Genomic DNA, 19,431 nt, shown 5'->3' on the forward strand with positions numbered 1-19,431 from the left:
GTGTAAAGCGTCTGCATGTTTGTCCCTTCCATTAAGTGTATGTGCACATCTCTACTTATGGTACATGTGAGTGTTTATGTGGTTTTTGAGTGATGGATGTGTGTGTAGGAGTGAGCGCAGAGGCTCCATGGTCTTTGTAGTGAGGGCAGGAATGTCGGCGTTTTCTTGGCAAGCAGGAGGAAGCCTTGTAATAACTCCAGATGTGCAGCCCTGTGGTCTCCATCTCTCTTTTGCTCCCTCTGTTTTTACTTCTAAAGCTGATTTCCTCTCCCTGTCCGACTCGAATAAAGAGCCCTTTATGCAGCTCTGCAACCTTCCCAACACACACACACACACACACACACACACACACACACACACACACACACACTCACACACACACACACACACACACACACACACACACACGCACACACACACACGAAGGGGGTGGGGGGTTGGGGGGAGGTGCTGGTGAAGGGTGACATACTACTGGTAAATCAGAACCAGAGCGAAATAGGTTGTGTGTGTGTGTGTGTGTGTGTGTGTGTGTGTGTGTGTGTGTGTGTGTGTGTGTGTGTGTGTGTGTGTGTGTGTGTGTGTGTGTGTGTGTGTTTGTGTGTGAGTGAGTGTGTGTGTGTGTAGACGAGAAGGAAAAGTCTGTGTGATTCAAAGTGGATTCAAGAGACACAAGTAGTCAAAGTTTGCCTCCTTCACCTTCTTCGTTTCACACACCCACACACACACTCACATTTAGGTATTTTTCTTCACGCTGGCAGATAGGAATAATCAATGCTAGCGTTTCCAGGTGTGAGTATGAGTGTGTGTGTGTGTGTGTGTGTGTGTGTGTGTGTGTGTGTGTGTGTGTGTGTGTGTGTGCAGAGGTGGCCAAGGCTGTGTTTGTTTTAGCTATGGTTTCTGAGCTCCAAATCAAAGCAGGCACAATCCCGGGAGAGACCAGTCAGCAGTACTTGGAGACGGGAAAGCGAGAGACATGGGGAGGAAAATGGAGATGAAAGAAGGAAACACAATAAAAATGTGGGGCAAAAAGGAGGCGAAATGATACCCAGCAACCAGGAGCTTCAAAAATATAAAAAATGGAGCTGAGAATCAATCCTCTGTTGATTGTTGCAGTTACGTTTGGAGTTTAAGGATTGGAAGGAGTGAATGTTAATGGGTGGGAGGGGGGACCTCTGCGGTCGCACCAACATTGTTTCCACTGTTTGGATGACCAGGCAGGCAGCTTATTTCAAACTCTTAGTCAGGAAAGCCAGAAGTACTAAGAAAGTACACACACATTGAGTGTAATGTGTGATTCCATTTTATTCTGTCTTGTCATGAAATAGTGCTGGTTAATACTTTCATGAAAAACCTCAACTTTCTGACGAACGACTCCGTCAGTTTATGTGGGTGTAATTGTATCTTTAAAGTGTTTGCATCAGTGTGGCGAGGTTAAGCTTGTGATACTGTAGATTTGTGTAACAAGCCAGCCAAACCCATCAAGGCTGCACCAAAATGTGATCCCCTGTATTTCATGCGAGTGCCGTCAATCAGCGGAGTTACAGTGAAAGATCACAGATAGCATGTCAAATTGCCATTATTCTTGTTGGATAACATAAATGTCAACCACATAATAGCTTGGTTTTTATTTTATTTTTCCCTCAAAATATATCATTATTATTTTTTTGTCAAAATGAAAAACTGAAGGAATAGGTTAGTGGTGTAGTGGAAGAAGTCTTCAGATTCTTTATTTAAGTAAAAGTACTAATACAATATACTCCATTACAACTAAAAGTCCTGCATGCAAAATGTACTTAAGTATCAAGGTTTCTGCAGAACAATGTGACTGAATGTTTTATTAGGTATTTTTTGTAGTTATTTATTGTGCTATTGTAGCTAGTCAACGTGTAGCTAGTTTTAACTACTTAATACGGATACACAGTTTAATTGAGTGTTTTCCAAGCTAGGAGTCGGGCCCCCTCCAAAGTGTCACAAGATAAATCTGGGGGGTCACAAGATGATTAATGGGGTTGGAAAGAAGAAAACACAAAGTTCTGCTAGACAAATTTGTATTCATTTAACTTTCAGAAGATTGAAAGATATAATGGACCAAATGATAGAAAAATGGTAACAGAACTAGTACTGAATAAATGATAGTAATTTTAAAAGAAAACATTAAAAAAATTGGGTTAGAGATTGCAACAAAAGAAAACGAGATGAGTGACGAACGCAGCGTGTCAGAATGGGCCGAAGAGGTACACAGGGTGGTTTGTGAATAATTCAAAGTTTATCCTGCCTGACTGATGAGATAAATGAGTAATGTATGTTTGTCTGTAAATTATGATTTTTTTTCTCCTTGATTGTTCCTTGTATATCCAAAGCATAATGTGATTACAAAAATCATTAGCGAAAACAAAGCCTGGGATTAGACCCAAACAGACACATAACAGATAAAAAGAAACCACACATATGCACTTATGTCTTTTGGCATGTGGAATACACCCTGTGCGTGTGTGTGTGTGTGTCTGTGTGTGTCTGTGTGCGTGTGCACGTGTGTGTGTGTGTATTTTGTAATTTTGTTACGTGTATTTGAGACCGTGCAGACTCGCTGCCTCCTTTGAAGAAGGATTGACAGACATTTAAAGATTACTGCTTGTGTTTAATAGCGCATGGTCTCATGTTGCATGTGTCAATATGTCATACTTTTTATTATATATATATATATATATATATATATATATATATATATATATATTTTTTTTTTTTTTTTTGTCTTAATGACAAAATTGAATATTTAACCTTGACATAAGTGAGAGATTTTTATGTTCATAAATATTACGTTTTACAAGACTAGATTTTCTGTAAATGTGTAAAGTGAAAATAAAATCCCTCTCCACCCTTGGCACGGCCCACCATTGGCACAATCATGTCATAAAAATATACTCCATCCAAACACACCCTCTTTGTATGCAGAACAAGTTTGATTTAGAAGTGCAAATTTTATATTGTGGCAGCTCATTTTACTATAAAAAGTAGCAGTTAATTTAGGTCTTGCTGTATTTGGATCATGCAGTTCTGACAATGAAAGGAGAATGTGTTAGTAAAACAGGATTAACCTGCCTTGTTTTCCCCTAATTTTGCATATACACAAATACAGGGCTCTATATAATATGCATTTACCGTTGTGAAACCTTTGCCACACACGTACATATGTAAACGTTTTGCCTCAAGTATTCTGACATAATATTTACCTCAGACGTGACTGTTTCAGTTTTAGATGCTCTTTATTATTACTTTTTTGCACCCGCCATTACATCTAAGAATGTTTCACATGTAAAAACTAAGAAACTATTCACAGGCATTATTTGTCATTTCTAATGCTCACACATGAATATATAAATCCACAGTTGTGACTTCACATAGCTTATTATAGGGGAACTTTGAAATATTCCTCTGTAGAGGGGAGAGACACTAAACACACAAAGTTTGAACAGAGCTTTTTCCCTCTATCAGACAGCAGTCGCTAGAAGTGTGGGGATTTTCACGTGTTTATGTGGTTAGCGGGCTGCGGTTCCCCCTGCCTCTTTCTTTTACTCTTTGGTGGTCACCAGTGATTGATCACATATCCCGGCCAGCCCTTAGGTTGTTACACTGACCTTCTGCAGAAGTAAACGCAGAACAGATAATTAACTGCTTGGCAATTAGCTGCTAAACAGGAAGGTATCCCTGACCTGGCAGCCTGTGCTTCAACCGGCCCGCTCACTGAATGTGTCATTGTCATGTGGACACCACGTTTCCTTTCTCCATGAAGACGTATATTTGTGTTTGTGCTCATTTCCACAGGAACAGCTAAGCAGAGCACAAAGGCTGTCACTTTTCTAGAGTCAGCTAAATCAGCTGAGATTAAACATTTGGGAGAGAAAAGAAGGAGCAATGAAAAACCGGTTTCACCGGCCAAACAAAACATGTCATACATTAAACTCTGATTCTTTCATAATTAGAAATTGATGTTTTTTTGTATCTGTGTAAAACTGGACATTTCAGATTGGATTTGTTTTAATTTGTCTGCAACTGACAGACAAGCTAGAAAAACCTTTGTGTCTGCACTGTTATAGAGTAGCACTTCCCATGATATATGAAGCATTAGAGAGTGCGGACACTGGCAGGCTGCCCTAGAAGATTTGTATGAGCATTATTGCACAACCTTGTAGCTCGATGAGTCACCAACAGCTGTGTGTTTTTACACATCGTCCCAGAAATAGCTCCAATTTAGCTGTTCCCAATCTTAATTCTCTCGGCCAAATTATTTGCTGTTCCTGATTTAATGTTGGCAACATGTGGGCTTACTTTAAATAAAGTCCAATCGGCATTAAGTCTAATTAAATTTCTTCAGATGCTGTCACTCAAAGACATATTACCCACAGATTTTGCATGCGTTAGTGGGATTTTTGATTCTATGTAAACTTAGCAATATCTGTCTTTATTTTCTTCTGCCAAAAGTGTATTATGCTTAGATTAATGTTTTTCTATGAATCATTTTTTTTTTAAACTACTTGTCAAAAGCCCTTAATGAATGAAGTTGACTGGACTAGTCTAATTTAACATTGAAACAAGCTTTTGCACTAGTGCTTCAAACATAAGTCCCATCCTTTTTGTGTCTTAACCCCATCCCCATCGTGTAAGACTTACAGAAATGCTTTGTGTTTAATTTTTTTTAACTCAATAGGGGAATGGTAGAAGAATGGAGGGAAAGAAAAACGGAGGGAGGTGAGGAGGAGGGTTGTGAAAATTGCCATTGGCTGCCACCCAGGGCCCAGTCTTTGTGGTAATGAAGGGTTAGAGGCAGCGTTATTGCTCCCAGATGCCGTGCGGCTTCTCTGCAGCCCTTTGATCCATGGCCCAAGTCACCAGGACTTTTCTATCAGACTCCCATCAACATACACACCACCACACACACACACACACACACACACACACACACTAAGACATGCAGCCTCTTAAAACAACATGGATACCGTAAAAGACTATCTTCTTGGTTTTGCCCACCAAACTACTCAGATTTGTTTCAAAGTGTTAATTGGATACAATTTGTGTAAGGTCCCCATGTGTGTGTTTATACATACACGTGTGTGTGTGTGTGTGTGTGTGTGTGTGTGTGTGTGTGTGTGTGTGTGTGTGTGTGTGTGTGTGTGTGTGTGTGTGTGTGTGTGAGGCCATATTTCATCCACATTATGAATTATTGCTTGAGACGTTTTCTGGACGCTGTGCAGAGTGGTGAAGTTCCTTTATGAATCCAGCAGTGAACTTCCTCTGGCTTTTCATAATGAGCCTGCTATTACTCACTAGCAAAATAAAACCATGGAAAGTACTTTGCTCACAGACTGCTCCAAACACCACAGGTTAACTACCAAGTGCACTGCCTGGGCTCCCGCATGTGTGTGTGTGTGTGTGTGTGTGTGTGTGTGTGTGTGTGTGTGTGTGTGTGTGTGTGTGTGTGTGTGTGTGTGTGTGTGTGTGTGTGTGTGTGTGTGTGTGTGTGTGAGTAAAAAATGTTGCATGTGTAAAAGTTCAGAAAAAAACACCTATGGTTCAGGTGTAAATAAAATGATTTATGACAAAAACATTGCCTTTGGAAATAAGTAAAATCCGTCATGTAGGTGGGTGAATGGATGAGTGAAGAACAGTGTAATGTTGTATGCTAAAAGGGAAAGACTGAGCAAGGCAACTTTTAAAGGTTTCACAACCAGTATCCCAGTTTAAGGGGTCAGGTCACCTAAAATTTAAAAGACATATTTTCTCAACTAACTCTGGTGGTGTTTAGATATTGGTTATCTGTTATTTTATGCTTCCATTAAAATATAATAGAGGTGATATTAAGAATTGTATTCCAAAACATTTAATCACTGTTCCTGGCACTGTGGATAACCCACATAGCTCACCGCCAATGATTTTTAAAGGGACTATTTCTTGGGTAGAAAGTACTTTCCCTGTTCACAGCAAGTTTTGTGAATTATCCGGATAATCCACAGAATAACGGAGTGAACCGACCTATGAACCTCCTCTCACGCTAACTGTTGCAGATAGACAAAACAGATTGAGTATACATTTTATAAACTTGTCTGACACAGTCCCTCATAATAAATAAGTGAGTTTGGCTTATGGTGGGTACACTTTAACCTCAAGGCAAGCCACATCCAGAGCATCCAATGCTACTGTGTTTGTTCAACTGGTAATGTGACCTAAGCACAGTCACACGGACATACAGCCAGTTGCCAGTTTATTAGGTACACCTAGCTAAACAGCCCTGAAAGAAATCCTACCTTCATAAAGGTTATAATCCTAAATTTCTGTTGAAACTGTTCAAGAGAGGCGTTGATTCAACTATTGAGTTGTATTGCATTATACTGACATGTTTCTATTCGTCCACCCCATTTACATCCGTGAGGGTGGGCTAAATAACAGAAACACCTCTCTGTATAATGCAAAACAGTTCAACAGCAACACAAACTACAGCCTCCTAAATTATCATACAGTTGAATCAACACCAGTTTCAACAAAAATAAACATTATCACCTTCATGAAGGAATTATTGCAGGGGTGTTCTATTAGACTATATTAGTTTTCAGCTAGGCATACCTACAGTAATAAACTGGCAACTGAGTGTATATTTTACTGTAGTTTACCACATTTGTAGCAAACACAGGAAAGAATATTTACGTAGCTGTGTGTGTGTGTGTGTGTGGGTGTGTGTGTGTGTGTGTGTGTGTGTGTGTGTGTGTGTGTGTGTGTGTGTGTGTGTGTGTGTGTGTGTGTGTGTGTGTGTGTGTGTGTGTAATTGGAACTACGTCATTCTAACATTATGTCTCATTGTGACATCACTTGGTGTGTGATGATAAACACTCTGCCACTCAGAATACATAACTCTTTTATTAATTTGAATTATTGACTGTTAAGTGCGTCTTTCCGTCAACATTACCAATGGCTTTTCTAGAGACACAAGACAACTTGCATTATTTCTGGAAAGACAGTGGAGCCCTGAGGACTCTGGAAAACCTTGATGAGGACAGCTTCTGGTCGATCATGGAAGATAAAGACATTTATGCTCATCTCAAGCAGGAAGCCTTCAAAGTGGCTGATCTGATTGCCAGATATTGGGGCAGTCAGAAGAAGCCCAAGTCCAAGATAGACATGCAGACTTGTGAAAACTTTGATGAGGACAGCTTCTGGTCAATCATGGAAGATGAGGTTATGCATGCTCATCTCAAGCAGGAAGCCTACAAGGTGGCTGATCTGATTGCCCGAGAGTCAAGTAATCAAAGGACCTATAAGTACAAGAGGGACTGTTGGACTCCTAAAATAATTGCTAAGCAAAACTTCTGGACCTTGATGGAGGATGAGGCCATTCATGCCCATCTGAGGCAGGAAGCGTTTAAGGTAGCTGATATGATTGCCAGAGGCTGGGGCTCCAGCTCTCCGGACAGTCTCAGCAGAATGGAGGTTGAAAGTCCTGCTGAGATATCCATCCCTCAGCTTCCTTTCACCTTCACTCCTCCTCCTAACACAGCCAAACCATCTCAACCCTCCCAGGTAAGAGTTTCTCCAAAGGCCGATGAAGGCAAGCAGCGACTGCAGTCATTGTCCAGTCCTGAAAAAACACTGGTCCATATCTTTAAACTGCTCAGCTCTGATGACTGGCAAAAGAAAATGTACGGTTTAACATCTATTCAAGATCTGGCAAGGAACCATCCAGACATATTGAAGGCCACACTTTGTAAGGTCTGCGTGGGTGTCTTAGAGGAGGTTAAAAACCTGCGCTCTATGGTGTCCTGTGCTGCTATGGCCACCTTGGGTGAGATGTATGCTCACCTCCAGAGGACTATGGATGACATGGTGGAGGAAACAGGCTGCGCCCTGATACTAAAAGTCTCAGAGTCCAACACCTTCATCCAGCAGCAGGCAAATCTGGCACTGGACGCCATGGTTCAAAACTGCAGCCCTGGTCACACCATGAACGTCTTGCTGAATGCAGGGCTGACTCACCGCAGTGCTACAGTTAGAGCAAGCTCAGCTCAGCACCTCAGCCAGTTATGCGACATCCTTGGAGCCACACGGATGCTTACAGGTGGCAAGACCTTCACCAAACGCTTCCTTATTGCTGTAAGCAAAATATGTGTGGATGCTGCAGCAGACGTGAGGCGCCACGGATATGACGTCATTCAGAACATTTCCACCCACAGCGCCTTCCAAAAGCAGTGGAAAAAGGCTGTCCCAGAAAAGGACAGACACTCGCTGGAGGGAATCATGAAGATGCAAAAGGGGGCAGAGGCAAAGGACTAATTATATCACTGCTGATTAATGATAATTGTCAGTAAACATCTTTCATGAATGAAATATACCAAATGAGACTTGAGTTATCTAATCAAAGCACAAGATGTCTTTAGGTTTTAAGGTACAGTACAATATTAATTGCGATCCCCCCAAAATAAAAAGAGACTCTAATGGTGACATTTGCTTTAAGGATGAATGAAACAACAAATTTGAATGTTGTTGGCAGGCCGATTTGGAGGGTACACACAAATAACCATGTACACACAAACCTTTGTATTACACTTAGGCTGTTTCCATGGTGATAATTGCAAACAGAAGGGAAATCTCCTGACAACCCAGTAGTGGTTTAGCCATCACACATCCATACCTCACTGGCAGTGTTTATGTGAGTGTCTGTCTCTTGAAAGTTGATCCACAGAGTTTGGGTCTCATGCAAGTATAATTGCTGCGGATAAAGGTCGAATAAAGTGTGTGGTGTGTGTGTCTACTTCATAGTATGTATCTCAAATAGCTAACGCATGTCTTCTGTGTGTTTGAGTTTGTTTTCTCATGCGTCCCTGTGTGCATGCTTAACTTCGTAAATCTGTACATTTGGCTGCTATTGCTTTCTGGCTTTTATGGGAGCATATGGGAAAGCACTCAACTCCTGACTTCCCTCAACACAACTACACACACACACACATGAAAACACACACATGCAAGACTGATTGACAGAGAGAAATCCTGATAATTTGTCAGAAGTGGTAAAACTGTTGGGGATATTGCAATAATACTAATACATGCATGCCCTCTTATTTGTTTTTTTGTTTTTCTGACAATTCTTGTTTGTAGGTGCATCAAACCTAATTCTTTTAACTTTTTCTAGTAATAACCAGTTAACAATTGTCTTAACATTATTATGTCTAGCTTGTTTTTATCATATACTTTGCCATTCTGTTTCTGTTTTAGTTCAGTTTCTCTGTACTTTTCCTGCATCATGCACACACCAGTCCCCCTTCTCCTCCTCCTCCTCCCTTTCCAATTCTCCTGACTGAATTTACTGGCCAGAGGAGAGGAAAATGTATGAATCAGTCCAAGGTTGCTCACTCCAATGGAGAGGGAAAACCAGAGAGCGAGGGAACAAGGGGAATGAGGAGGAAGATGGAGAAATACTGAACAAACTTAAAGACGGAGGACGGGGACCTCTTTGCCGTATAAATGATGATGTCAGCAGTCTGGGGCGACTGCTTGTTTAGTTTTTTTTGTATAGCGGACACCTGGATGTACCATCACAGCCAAATGTGTGTGTGTGTGTGTGTGTGTGTGTGTTTGTGTGTGTGTGTGTGTGTGTGTGTGTGTGTGTGTGTTTTTTTTTTTTTTACATGCATTTAGGGGATATGACCATTTGGCTGCACAAGTCATAAATCCTTTGAAGAAGGAGTTTGGTCGCACACAAAACCCCCTGTCTCCCTCTCTCTCTTTCACACACGCATGCACGCACGCACACACACACTCACTGGGTTGGGCAGGGCAGGCCCGTGGTTAGCTATCCAGATGGTTTTAAGGTTAGTTAGAGACTACGCTCAAAGGTGCTGTTTTGCATATTTCTGTGTGTGTATGTGTGCGCGTGTGTGTGTGCGCACGTGTGTGTGTATGTGTGTGTGTGTGTGTGTGTGCGCGCGCGTGTATGTTTAAAGAAACTCACTCACCCTGTTCTATTTTTGTCTCTCTTTTTTTAATACTAATTTTACTACCGATAGTAAAACGTTCACACACGCAAAAGCATCCATGGTAAAGAAACTTAATTTGTAAAAAATAAAACAAAGTGAAAGACATATCAAACCATTTCCACCCTCAGTAAGAATAAGTACAAACATTCTCAGGTAAAAGCATCCATGTTTCAGCACTGCAATAGTAGCCCTAGTAGTACTTTCTACATCTGGTTGCCAATACACCAGATGTTGTTATTATCAATGAGGAGTCCAGTGAGGTGTACATTTTGGAGGTAGGCTGCACCTTTGATTCCAGCATGGAGGAGGCTTTCTACACCGAGGTAGTTAAATACCAACCACTCCTAAACACCATCTCAGAGCTAGGCTGTAGGTGCAGACTACTTGTTTTCATATTTGGTAGCCTAGGACACACACATAGGTTGGTAGTAAGAGCGCTGCAACAACTTGGGATGGCCAAAAAGAGGGCTAAACAGCTTGCAAAGTACTGTGCCATATCTGCTATTATTGGCAGCCGTCACATATGGCGGTGACGTTGCTACTTATACCCTTAAGAACTGAGTATTGTGCTTATTAAGTGATATTGTGAAGACCTGCTGGATGCCACTGGTCCACGGGTTTGCGTATATATTGTACTGTATCTGTAATACTTGTGTCCCTGTACCATTTTTCTTCATGTGGACATAAATAAATGGTTAAAATGTGTGTGTGTGTGTGTGTGTGTGTGTGTGTGTGTGTGTGTGTGTGTGTGTGTGTGTGTGTGTGTGTGTGTGTGTGTGTGTGTGTGTGTGTGTGTGTGTGTGCGCGCGCGTGCATCTGAGAGAGAGAGAGAGAAAGAGAGTGAGAAAGAGAGTGCTGGCATGTGTCAGACTGTAGCTGACTAACTTTGAGGTTCCCTGATTCATACATAGTTGGATGTCTGGATATCATATGTTGTGTGCAGATTTACAAGTACAAGAGATTTCTACAGTGGAACGCGGTTTCTCTCTCACTCTCTCTCTCTCTGTGTATGTGTGTGTTTCTCATTTGTTGCTCGCCCCCCCCTTTTTTTTTTTTACTTTGCACAACTGTAATCAAAACCAAACACTTGAGGGTTATGTGTGACTTTCCCATTTGTCTCTCTTGCCTTTTTCTTCTCTTTTTTGCCTGATGTTAAATTTTATATGTGAGCATTCACTCCTGATTCCCCTGAATTCTTTCATCATAATTTTTTGTCACTTTTAATATAGTTCCTCATCGTCATTGTTTCTCTTACAATATTAAGTATATCTATTGAGTAGTAAATCAATCATCCCACAATGATTATAATGCAACATCGGCTTCTGCAGTGGCTCTTTCATTTTGTCAGTGCAAAATAAATCTCTATGACTGTTTTTACTATTTAGCCAAATTCCTCATTGATGGAGCAAGTCAGTCTTTTTCTTTCTCTCCCTCACTCACACGTGCACCCTGTGTGTTTCTCTTTCGCCTCCTGCAGGAGAAGGAGAAGAAGTACATGCTGCCGGTGGACAACCTGAAGCTGCGTGATGTGGAGAAAGGCTTCATGTCCAGCAAGCACATCTTTGCCCTCTTCAACACCGAACAGAGGTGCTATTACACACACATCAATATACATACACACAGCAGATACACGTTATAGATCAAATGACAATGGTGATTTTCCAGCCAAGTTAAAATTAAATCTCCATTATTTATTCAGGCAAATGCAAAAAGACAATGTATAGAGAATAATATAAAAAAACAAAACAAAAAAAACATGAAGAACATCATTCAGCATTGTGTGCCCACAGGAATGTGTATAAAGACTACCGTCAGCTGGAGCTGGCCTGTGAGACTCAGGAAGACATTGATGCTTGGAAGGCCTCCTTCCTCAGAGCTGGAGTTTATCCTGAACGGGTCACGGTAAGATTTTGTCAAAGTATTTGTTTTATGCATACATATATAAGCTAAGGACTGGAAATGTATAAATGATATAGTACCTGTAAGTTGATATTTTGGCTTTAATGATTGGATTGACTTCATACTGACACAGTATGAAACCATAAACACAACACATTATTTACCTTGATTATTTCCAAATCGCATAAACTAAAAGTAAAGCTAATAATTATTTCATTTTTTTCATTTGAATTGTTGATGTTTATTTTAAGTCTATTTAAATGTTGTCACGTCTCTCATGCAATACTGTATCTGTCCTCTTTCGATGTCTGTTTTCCTCATCGCTGTTTGAGCTTATAGGAGAAAGAAGGAAAGGTATGTTATTTTGGTCTGCATCCTGCATTTTTATCATGTGTCATTGAAATAACATTTCACCCTAAAACAATTATTCAGGAAGACTTTGTGTTTGGCAGTCACCTTTTACCTTGTATGCTGTATCTACAGTCTCTGTTTCTCTAACTCTCTCTCTTGCTGAAGCTACACTGAAGTTAAACTCTATGTCCTCTTCCTCCCTCCCTCATTGGTCTCCACAGAGTGAAGGCAGTGATGAAAATGGCTCTGACAACATAATGCACAGCATGGACCCTCAGCTGGAGCGGCAGGTGGAGACCATTCGTAACCTGGTTGACTCCTACATGGCCATCGTCAACAAGACCGTCCGCGACTTGATGCCGAAGACGATCATGCACCTCATGATTAACAATGTGAGTTCTTTCAGATTTATATATGTTCCACACATAGATCTGTAAAAAGAAAAACTTTAACTTTCATCACAAAACTTTGTCATTTTGACCAGACTAAAGAGTTCATCAACGCAGAGCTGCTGGCCCAGCTGTACTCGTGCGGCGACCAGAACTCACTGATGGAGGAGTCTCAGGAGCAGGCCCAGCACCGCGACGAGATGCTGCGGATGTACCACGCCCTGCGGGAGGCCCTCGACATCATCGGTGACATCAGCACATCCACCATAACCACCACCATGCCGCCTCCCGTGGATGACTCCTGGCTGCAGGTGCAGCGGAGTGGCTCCGGAGGAAGGTAAGGCACAACGAGAATAGACAGAGGAAGAGCATTAGAGGCTGTGTGGGGAATGTTTGGTGGGACGAGATGGCTTCTTTTTTTTTACCCTTGAAGTTATTATTTTCAAAGTAATTATTTAATTCACTTAAAATATGAGCTTTGCATACTATTATCAGATTGGTTGTTTCATTTTTGTTAGTGCAATGGTTTATGTCTCGTCCCTTCTCCTCCAGGTCTCCAGCCACCAGTCCAACTCCAAACCGCAGGGCTCCACCGGGACCTCCAGGCCGCCCGGTCTCTCGTGGGCCTCCACCTGGGCCTCCTCCCGCTGGGGGACCCCCAGTCCCGTCTCGCCCAGGGGCTTCTCCGGACCCTTACAGTGGGCCACCACCCACCGTGCCCTCCCGGCCTAACCGCGCACCCCCAAGTGTGCCCAGGTGAGTGAAAACAGGAGAGGCCTTTCAAACAAACAAACAAACCTTCCTCACGCCAACATATTTTAAAGTAGGTTTCAGTAGGTTTTAAACCGATTTTAACATCCAAACCACTACTTATAATATTATGCCAAGCTATCCAACCTGAAGTGTGGATACTCTCTGTTACTAAGGGGGATGTGAAGACACCTGGATGAGGGGATAAAGGAGGTAAATGAAAGTGGAGAGCTATGGTTGTGATAGAGGGTAGATGAATAGACGAATAGATTGATAGAGATCCCTAAATAGATGGATAGACAGTGATAAAACTCATGATCAGTGGACTATTTTCCTCTTTTTTTTCTCTTGGTTTGGGTAAACAGTTGTTTGGGTAACTTGTTGGTACCTTTCTGCCACCACTTTGAACTTTCAACACGCTGTCAACCATCACCAATGATATATAACACTCCACTATTCCTGGCTTACCCCCACCTCACTGCTGTCCTCATCTGAATAGTTAAGAATTGTGTGCCTTTCTTTAAGAAAAGTCAGTGAGTGGAATGAGCGTTTTTCTTTTCTATTCTCCATTAACTGTATCTGCCTTGTGCTTGTCTGTGTTCGTGAGCTAGCTAACTTCTTTATTCTGGGCCTATTGATTGAGTAGCAGCTTGCCTCCTTTGAAGTAGGAGACACTAACGTTGCTGAGCAAAGCTCTCACTGGCAAATGCACCCTCAAAAATTAGATGGACACAAAAACTCTTACTCAAAATCCTCAGTAGTGAACTGATTTCTTTCCATCCCGTATTGTGGTCTGTCCTAAGTGAGAGCTGAGCACATGTGACATTGGTCATTTCCTGCACTGTAACCGTTTGCACTCCTTTTCTCTCTTCTTCCTCTTCATCCCTATTTTCTGCACTACACCTCTGTCCCAACACATGACTATGGTTCCTTCTACAGAATCACTATCACTGACCAATGAGGACTAACGTTTCTGGTACGTTGGGTACTGTCCGCCATCATCATCATCATTATCATCATCATGACCACTTTCCTTCTTTTTCTTCCTCTCAGGAGGCATCCTTTCACTGCATGCCATTTTCTTTTTCTCACTTTTCTTTTCTCTTCTCAGAGCGCTGCATGGGCAAACACACACCCAGTTCAGACGGTGTGTGTGTGTGTGTGTGTGTTTGCATCAGTGTTTGAGCTGATTTTGGAGTCAATGCTGATATTTTTATTGAAGGGGTATTCAGTATGTCAGAATGTGTAAAAGTGTCTTGTGGAGTTTTGTGAAATTTTCTCACATTACAGCAGCAACGGGTTAGACAAGATCCAACTGTCCAAAACTTAAAGATTATTATCGTTTGTGTTAGTGTTGTACTGTATGTGACGTATGAATGCCATGACATCCCACTCATCTCTGTCTCTTGAGTGTCTGATGTTGTCGTTCAAAGTCATGGCATCTGTCAGTATCAACGTTCAGTTCGTAATTTAGCGAGTGTGCAGGTAGCACTGCTGGTGATTCTCAACCGGACCTTTTTCTAGGGAAATAAGGAATCGTTTTTTGCTTTTCAGGCCTCTAAAACCAATTTAAATGAAACAATCTGAAAGGGGAATATCCATGGATGGATTACTGAACGGGTCTACCGGGCACAGGCCCAGGGGCCCAAGTGTCAGGGGGCCCTTGGCCTTCACCTACATAATGTCACTCAAAGTGACACATACCGAGCACAAAGAGATTCAAAATGACCACAAAGAAACATAAAACGACTACATAGAGACACAAAGGACTACAAAGAGATGCACAACTGCTGTAAAGACACACATAAAGACCCAAAATGACTATGAATAGTGGCACAACAACCACAAACCAAAAGAAATTACAAAGACACACAAAATGACTACAAAGAGAGCCTATCAACTATAAAGTCTTGCTCCTATGTAGGTGAGGTGGTGGGGCCTTTTGCATGTCTGTGCCCAGGGGACCATTGTCTCATAATCTGCCCATGGGAACATCACTCTTTGGTTGCAATTTATAGACATATGCAACCTGTGAAAAGGGGTTGCGAGTAGACACTGCTTCATTTAAAAAACAAGCTAAACAGGGCAGAAAAACTTATAATTTTTTATAAAAAAAAATAGAAGTTTAAAAAAAAAAAAGTTAAATCATTTTGGGAAATAGGCTTATTTGCTTCCTTGCCGAGAGTTAGATGAGAATATCGATAACATAAATATTTGTACAGTAAATATGTAGCTACTCCCAGCAGCCAGTTAGCTTAGCTTAGCTTAAGGACTGGAAGTAGGGAGAAACAGTTAGCCTGGCCCTGCCCAAAGATAACAAAATCCACCTACCAGCCCCTTTTAAAGCTCACTATTAACACGTTATATCTTGTTTGTTTAATTTGAACAAATACCAAAGTGTAAAGTAGCCAAGACTCTTCACGGTCTTTATGCTAAGCTAAGCCAACTTCCAAAAAACAGTCAAACTTCCCAAAATGTATGCTTACTTGTCAATCATCTTGTGAAAACATACATTACCTGCATTGTGGCCATGCTAACTGAGCCTGATACCTTTGTAATGTTGGTTGTGTATTCGGGTTTCCTTCCATGTGGTATCTTATGATATAAGTGGCTGTCTTGTGAGTAAAAGTACTGTATTTATGTGTATGTGCATGATTAACACATAGGGGCCCTGAAATAATGACATGTAAGTATAAACCCTAACTTAAAGTTTAAATGAAGACTGCAAACACCTTGAAAACACTAATCCAACCTTTTTCCATCCTCTCTTCTATGCATCTGTTCTTGTGTGTTTGTGTGTCCATGGCAGTCGGAGACCCCCACCTTCTCCAACCCACTAGACCTCTGAGCTCCTCCCCCTCTCCATCTGTCCGTCCCACCTCCAGATGAGAGGCCATGGACAACAGTGCCACCTTCCTGTCGTTTTTTGCCATACCCGACATGAGCCGGCTCCCTTCTCCTGCTCCTACTTTTCCCTTACAAGTCACGCACACACACAACACACACATACACACACACACATACACACCTCTGTTTCACACAGAGACGCAGAATACTTGAAACACACCTGCATGACTGACATACGAACATGCTGCACCCCTCCCCTCAGAATTTAAATAAACTATTTAGAGAATATAAAATAAATAATTGATACATTTTTGAGTGTATGCCCACATGCGCATGCACACTGCTTACATAAATACACACACATATACTGTATAAATACAAGCAAATACATACAGACTATGTGTTCCTGCTATTAAACCTAAGGTGGGAGACGTGCATACTGAGCATGACACTTTGCCTGAGTATTACATTATACTCCAGTCTTTCCAATTGGTATTCTGGCTGCTGACTGACTTATTTCTTTCCTCTTTTTAACATTTGTTTATCATATGTTTCTTTTATGTTTTTTTTTTCCTGATTTCTTTAAAAAAAATTCGGTCACTTGTGTGTTTAACAAAATAAGGGGGAAAAGGATCACAGACTCCTCGCTCCCAGATACCTGGACAGACAGGAGCTGCTGCTCTTCAGTCCCCCACCCCTCCTCCTCCTCCTCCCCTTGCATTAGGACTGAAGTGATCATCATCTGTTGTAGTATCCAGAAGGCCTCAGTGTCACTAAATTCACCTGGGTCATAACTTTCTTGTTTAGTAGAATCATGAGTGGACAGCCAAATAGTTCACATAACTGTGTCACAACCACCTCTCGAAAACGCTGTTGTCTGTGCTTCCACACAACCTATGCAACAATGAAAATTGTTTCCCAATCCTTTTCTCTTTTTTTTGCCTCAAAGAGGCCCCTCCAATGGCCCTTTTCCCACTTTCCTCCTCATTACAAAAACTTTGTCAATGTGTTATCTTATTGAGGCGGGATCTAAATAGAAAGTGCAATATGTGGAATATCATTCTGCAGACAGTTGCATGACACCAGTCACACAATAATCAGAGTATATTTCAACTGAGAAGAAGTGAATCTGTGGCCTGGGTGTCTTGCACCCAGAGACTGTTCGATAGCTCCTCATACATCCTTTTTATTCAGAGGGAATGAGGTCCCTAATAGGAAAGGTTTCAAATATTTGGAGTGTGTTTCTAAGTCAGTTCCAATCACATTATGCATCAAATCCTCTGATATACTGACTGGGAAAACTTTTAGCATTTTATCCAGGTTTATGATCAGCATGTATTTATTTTCTGTTTGTTTTTTTCTTCTTTTCTTCTTTCTCAGTGGCCACGTGGGTGAGTGAGAACATGAAAACAGCCACAGTCTATGCATAAAACTATCAAAACACTCCTCCTGTTTCCCCCTCACATTGCTGTCTGAGAGCCTGTGAGTTCAACCGTTCTTTTCAGCTGTTCTGCAACTGAACTTTGCTGTCAGTGTGATGTGTTGTATTTTGACCCCAAACAAAAATAAGCAACCCACCAGCCACAAAAACCCGTCTCTGAACCTAAAGTGATGTCATTTTAACCATTTAAAAAAACACTTCAGTGACCCCTTGTGCATCTTAGTACTCCACGACTGCAACGCAAACACAACAAAGCATATTCTACTTATTATTTAACAGTAAATATGGACATATCTTAATGTGTTATTATGTATATGTGTGGTGCATCTTATGAGAATTGTACTTCCACTGTCTAGAGAATTTAGTCTGCTGAATATTTAAATTATTATGAATAAATGACTATGTGTATAAGGAAATATTTGAAAAACTTATAAAAATGTGTAATGCAGTATATATATATATATATATGGACATTGCCAGGTTGTTTGATACTCTAGCTGGTAGCAGAGAGGTTTTTGTTTAGTTTTTTCTTGTTTCTCTCTATGTGTAGAAGAGCAGAAAGGGACAGTGTGAATGTGTGAAGTCCTGCAACAACCAGGTCCTGTGTCTTGTTTAAACTGCTGTGGACGGAACGATGACTTTACGCTGCAGGACTACTGTGCTTTGTCAACACATTAAAAACCTCTGTGTACTGAAAGAAGTTTCCTTTATGTGTTCTTTATGGTGGTAAACATTCACACTGGATTTGGTGAGGGAGGTGAACTGAATTGAATTTTAAAGATACATTTTTGTAGCCTGACAAGCCAGACCCACATCAAGGTGTTGGGTCTGGGAACTCACCATTGACAGGGCTCAATCCGAGCGGCGGGATAAACGGTTGTCTTTCAAATTCTCTCTGCACGCAATATGATAGCGCTAAAACCAGGCAGAGAAACGAAGAAGGAAGAGAAGCTAGTTGATAGATTAAACTTTTGCCGTATCTGGTCGGCAAAACTCTGAATACATCTTTTTTTAAGAATGATTTCTGTGCCGTTCTTTGTTCTTTTCTCAAAGAAAAGCTTAACTCCAAGTCTTCCAGAAGACCACTGTTCCCAGCAGCAGCGGCCATAAGCCCGCCCACCGACTCTATACACGATGTGATTGGCCTGACCAGAATTTGGTTTTTCCAGCTCGCAAGCCAACGGAGAGTGCCTAGACCTAGGGTGCGTCTAGATTTGTAGAATAAAATTTTTAGGCATTTTAGGCCTTTAATTTTATAGGACAGCTTAGACTTTTAAGGGGAGAGAGAGGGGGAATGACCTGCAGCAAAGGGCCGCAGATGGGAGTCAAACCTGCGGCCGCTGCGCAGAGGAGTAAACCTCTATATATGGGTGCCCGTTCTACCAACTGAGCTAACCAGGCACTGAATTGAAATTTAAAGGAGCAACAAAAACATCTAGTAACCCCAAAACTTCCGGCACATTTATCAAAAGTATGCGTTTGAAATCTGGATCTACCAAACTCAGAAAAAAATAATGTTGTCAATTGTATATTTAATGTTTATTTGTATAGGGACAATTATGTAGCATAAACTAATGCCACACACCACATTTATAGCCTCGCTGATTTGCAATGCACGTCTCTAAATGGGCCTTTAAAAGACATAAAACTCAACAACAAATAAATAGACAGTGAAAAACACAAAACTCAGCAAAAAAATAAAGACAAAACAAGACCTAAACTAATACAATAAAGCACC

General features: G+C 41.3%; 1 protein-coding gene across 1 annotated transcript in view; it reads left to right on the plus strand.

Moving 5' to 3' along the window:
- The window catches only part of dnm1a (dynamin 1a), a 54,263-nt gene extending 35,873 nt beyond the window's left edge, over positions 1-18,390 (plus strand). Inside the window, exons 14-20 of the mRNA XM_039779813.1 lie at positions 11,494-11,603; positions 11,807-11,918; positions 12,255-12,269; positions 12,488-12,658; positions 12,751-12,992; positions 13,208-13,411; positions 16,215-18,390. Coding sequence (XP_039635747.1) covers positions 11,494-11,603; positions 11,807-11,918; positions 12,255-12,269; positions 12,488-12,658; positions 12,751-12,992; positions 13,208-13,411; positions 16,215-16,245 — 885 coding nt within the window. The 3' untranslated portion in view covers positions 16,246-18,390. The remainder of the gene's footprint in view (positions 1-11,493; positions 11,604-11,806; positions 11,919-12,254; positions 12,270-12,487; positions 12,659-12,750; positions 12,993-13,207; positions 13,412-16,214) is intronic.
- Positions 18,391-19,431: the final 1,041 nt, after the last annotated feature.

The sequence above is a fragment of the Perca fluviatilis genome, chromosome 17 (genome assembly GCF_010015445.1).
Source record: "Perca fluviatilis chromosome 17, GENO_Pfluv_1.0, whole genome shotgun sequence".
Lineage (NCBI taxonomy): Eukaryota > Metazoa > Chordata > Actinopteri > Perciformes > Percidae > Perca > Perca fluviatilis.